The sequence below is a fragment of the Vitis riparia genome, chromosome 13, assembly GCF_004353265.1.
Source record: "Vitis riparia cultivar Riparia Gloire de Montpellier isolate 1030 chromosome 13, EGFV_Vit.rip_1.0, whole genome shotgun sequence".
Classification (NCBI taxonomy): Eukaryota; Viridiplantae; Streptophyta; class Magnoliopsida; order Vitales; family Vitaceae; genus Vitis; species Vitis riparia.
Window position 1 is genome coordinate 10,697,838 of NC_048443.1, and position 4,401 is coordinate 10,702,238.

Below are 4,401 nucleotides of genomic sequence, written 5' to 3' on the forward strand. Positions count from 1 at the left end.
TGGTGCACGTGGCTTACTAATCCTGCTCTCAGGCTTCCATTTTCATCTTCCTCTTCCCCTTTCTCTCTCTCTCTGCAAACTGATCACCATGGAAGTTGTTGGAGAGGTTGTTCTTTCTGTGTCCCTTGAACTCTTGTTCAGCAAACTGGCCTCCTCTGATTTGTGGAAGTACGCACGCCAAGAGCAAGTCCACACCGAGCTCAAGAAATGGAAGACAAGACTGTTGGAGATTCGGGAAGTGCTCGACGATGCTGAGGACAAGCAGATCACTAAGCAGCACGTGAAAGCATGGCTCGCACATCTCAGGGATTTGGCTTATGATGTGGAGGACGTCTTGGACGAGTTTGGCTACCAAGTGATGAGAAGAAAGTTGGTGGCGGAGGGTGATGCGGCCAGCACAAGCAAGGTACGCAAATTCATCCCTACTTGTTGTACTACTTTCACTCCAATTCAGGCTATGCGGAATGTTAAGCTGGGGTCCAAGATAGAGGACATCACTCGCCGATTAGAAGAAATTTCAGCTCAGAAGGCTGAGCTCGGTTTGGAAAAGCTCAGAGTGCAGATCGAAGGCGCCAGAGCAGCTACTCAAAGCCCAACCCCTCCACCACCTTTGGTATTCAAACCTGGGGTATACGGCAGGGATGAAGATAAAACCAAGATACTAGCCATGCTTAATGATGAATCCCTCGGTGGCAATCTGTCTGTAGTCTCGATCGTGGCCATGGGTGGGATGGGAAAAACTACGCTGGCAGGTCTAGTGTACGATGATGAGGAGACATCCAAACATTTTGCTTTAAAAGCTTGGGTTTGTGTGTCTGATCAATTTCATGTGGAGACCATAACCAGGGCAGTTTTACAGGACATTGCTCCAGGCAACAATGATTCGCTGGCCTTTCATCAAATTCAACGCAAACTGAGGGACGAAACCAAGGGAAAAAGATTTTTGATAGTTCTTGACGATTTGTGGAATGAGAAATATGATCAATGGGACAGCCTACGCTCCCCTCTCTTGGAGGGAGCACCGGGAAGCAAGATCCTCGTCACCACTCGCAATCTGAATGTTGCTACTATGATGGGAGGAGATAAAAACTTTTATGAGCTAAAACATTTGTCTGATGATGATTGTTGGTTGGTGTTTCAAAAACATGCTTTTGAAAACAGAAATGTCAATGAGCATCCGAACTTGGCATTGATCGGAAAGGAAATTGTACAGAAATGTGGAGGCCTGCCCTTGGCAGCAAAAGCGCTTGGTGGTCTTCTGCGCAGTGAACACAGAGAAGATAAGTGGAATATTATACTAGCTAGCAAAATATGGAATTTACCTGGTGATAAGTGTGGTATTCTTCCTGCGTTGAGATTGAGCTACAATCATCTCCCTTCACATTTAAAAAGGTGTTTCGCTTATTGCGCATTATTTCCCCAAGATTATGAGTTTAAGAAGGAAGAGCTAATCCTCTTGTGGATGGCGGAGGGGTTAATTCAACAATCAAATGAGGATGAGAAAATGGAAGATCTTGGTGATGATTATTTTTGTGAACTATTGTCAAGGTCATTTTTCCAATCGTCGAGCAGCAATAAATCACAATTCGTTATGCATGATCTTATGAACGATCTAGCTAATTCTATTGCTGGAGACACATGCTTGCATTTGGATGATGAGTTGTGGAATGATTTGCAACGCCCCATTTATGAAAATACTCGTCATTCATCATTCATCCGTCATAAATATGATATCTTTAAAAAATTTGAAAGGTTTGATAAGAAAGAGCGCTTGCGCACATTCATAGCTTTGCCGATTGATGAACCAGCACGATTTGTTCCCTTCATAAGTAATAAGGTGCTTGAAGAATTGATACCAAGGTTAGGGCACTTAAGGGTGCTCTCATTGGCTTATTACAAGATAAGTGAGATACCAGATTCATTTGGTAAGTTGAAACATTTGAGATACCTTAATTTGTCCTATACCAGTATAAAATGGTTACCAGATTCAATTGGTAATCTTTTTTACCTTCAGATATTGAAATTATCATACTGTAAAGAGCTTATCAGGTTGCCTATTAGCATCGGTAACCTAATCAATCTTCGACATCTTGATGTTGCTGGTGCAATAAGATTACAAGAAATACCTGTACAAATTGGCAAACTAAGAGATTTGCGGATATTGTCTAATTTCATTGTGGACAAAAACAACGGTTTGACAATCAAGGAGTTGAAGGACATGTCACATCTGCGAAGAGAACTTTGCATTTCGAAATTGGAAAATGTGGTGAATATTCAAGATGCAAGGGATGCCGATTTAAAATTGAAGCGTAACCTTGAAAGCTTGATAATGCAGTGGAGTTCTGAGCTGGATGGTTCAGGGAATGAAAGGAATCAAATGGATGTCCTTGACTCTCTACAACCTTGTTTGAATCTGAACAAACTCTGCATTAAGTGGTATGGTGGTCCAGAATTCCCACGTTGGATAGGGGATGCCTTGTTCTCTAAGATGGTGGATCTAAGTCTCATAGATTGCAGAAAGTGCACGTCTTTACCATGCTTGGGGCAGTTGCCATCACTCAAACAGTTGATGATCCAAGGAATGGTTGGAGTAAAAAAAGTGGGTGCAGAGTTTTATGGAGAGACTCGTGTTTCTGCAGGTAAGTTTTTCCCATCACTAGAGTCTCTACATTTTAATAGCATGTCAGAATGGGAGCACTGGGAGGATTGGTCTTCCTCAACAGAGTCATTATTCCCTTGCCTCCATAAGCTTACAATTGAGGATTGCCCCAAATTGATTATGAAACTACCCACTTACCTACCTTCTCTTACAAAGCTCTCTGTTCTCTTTTGTCCAAAATTGGAGTCTCCACTTTCAAGACTTCCACTGCTGAAGGAATTACAAGTAAGAGAATGTAATGAGGCGGTCTTGAGCAGTGGAAATGACCTCACCTCACTCACCAAGTTAACAATTTCTGGGATTTCAGGCCTTATCAAATTGCATGAAGGATTTGTGCAATTTTTGCAAGGGCTTCGGGTTTTGAAAGTATCGGAATGTGAAGAACTCGTATATTTGTGGGAGGATGGTTTTGGATCGGAAAACTCTCTTTCTCTTGAGATTAGAGATTGTGATCAACTTGTATCCTTGGGATGCAATCTTCAGTCTTTGGAAATAATTAAATGTGATAAACTAGAGAGGCTTCCAAATGTATGGCAGAGTCTAACATGCCTTGAAGAATTGAGAATCAGGGATTGTCCAAAGCTAGCGTCATTTCCAGATGTAGGTTTCCCACCAATGCTGAGAAATCTTATTCTTGACAATTGTGAAGGTCTAAAGTGTCTACCTGATGGCATGATGTTGAAGATGAGGAACGACAGTACTGACAGCAACAACTTGTGTCTCCTTGAAAAGCTAGTGATATACAGATGTCCACCTCTCATTTGCTTTCCAAAAGGGCAATTACCCACCACCCTTAAGAGTCTAAGCATATTGTGTTGTGAAAATCTAAAGTCTCTTCCAGAAGGAATGATGCACTGCAATTCCATCGCCACCACCAGCACCATGGACATGTGTGCCCTTGAATACTTAAGTCTATATATGTGTCCCTCTATGATTGGTTTTCCGAGAGGTAGGTTACCCATCACTCTCAAGGAACTCCACATAAGTGATTGTGAAAAGCTGGAGTCTCTACCAGAGGGAATAATGCACTACGATTCCACATATGCTGCTGCTCTCAAGGAACTTGAAATAAGTGTTTGTCCATCTCTCACATCCTTCCCAAGAGGCAAGTTTCCCTCCACCCTTGAGCTACTTCACATTTGGGATTGTGAACACCTCGAGTCAATTTCAGAGGAGATGTTTCACTCTACTAATAGTTCACTTCAATCTTTAATCCTCGGGAGGTATCCTAATCTCAAAACCCTACCAGGTTGCCTCAACACCCTCACATATCTATGTATTGAAGATTTTGAAAATCTGGAATTGTTGCTTCCTCAGATAAAAAACCTCACTCGTCTTACAGCACTCGAGATCTGTAACTGCAAGAATATCAAGACCCCCCTATCCCAATGGGGCCTTTCCAGACTCACCTCTCTTAAAGACCTCCGGATTAGTGGCATGTTTCCAGATGCAACTTCCTTTTCGGATGACCCCCACTCGATTCTTTTTCCTACAACTCTCACCTCCCTTACCCTTTCAGAATTCCAGAATCTGGAATCCCTAGCCTCCCTGTCTCTCCAAACCCTCACCTCTCTTGAACGGCTAGAAATCGAAAGTTGCCCTAAGCTCCGGTCGATTTTGCCAAGGGAAGGACTATTGCCTGACACCCTTTCTCAACTGCATGCGTGGCGTTGCCCACATCTAACACAAAGGTACTCGAAGGAGGAAGGAGATGATTGGCCCAAGATTGCCCACATCCCTGT

At 42.9% G+C, this 4,401-nt stretch overlaps 1 protein-coding gene across 1 annotated transcript; it reads left to right on the forward strand.

Moving 5' to 3' along the window:
- Positions 1–31: 31 nt before the first annotated feature.
- LOC117928302 (putative disease resistance RPP13-like protein 1) lies at positions 32–4,393 on the forward strand (the record flags this gene model as incomplete). Its single annotated transcript, XM_034848207.1, has 1 exon — positions 32–4,393. A coding segment is annotated over exon 1 (4,305 nt), but the record flags the coding sequence as incomplete, so codon positions are not given.
- Positions 4,394–4,401: the final 8 nt, after the last annotated feature.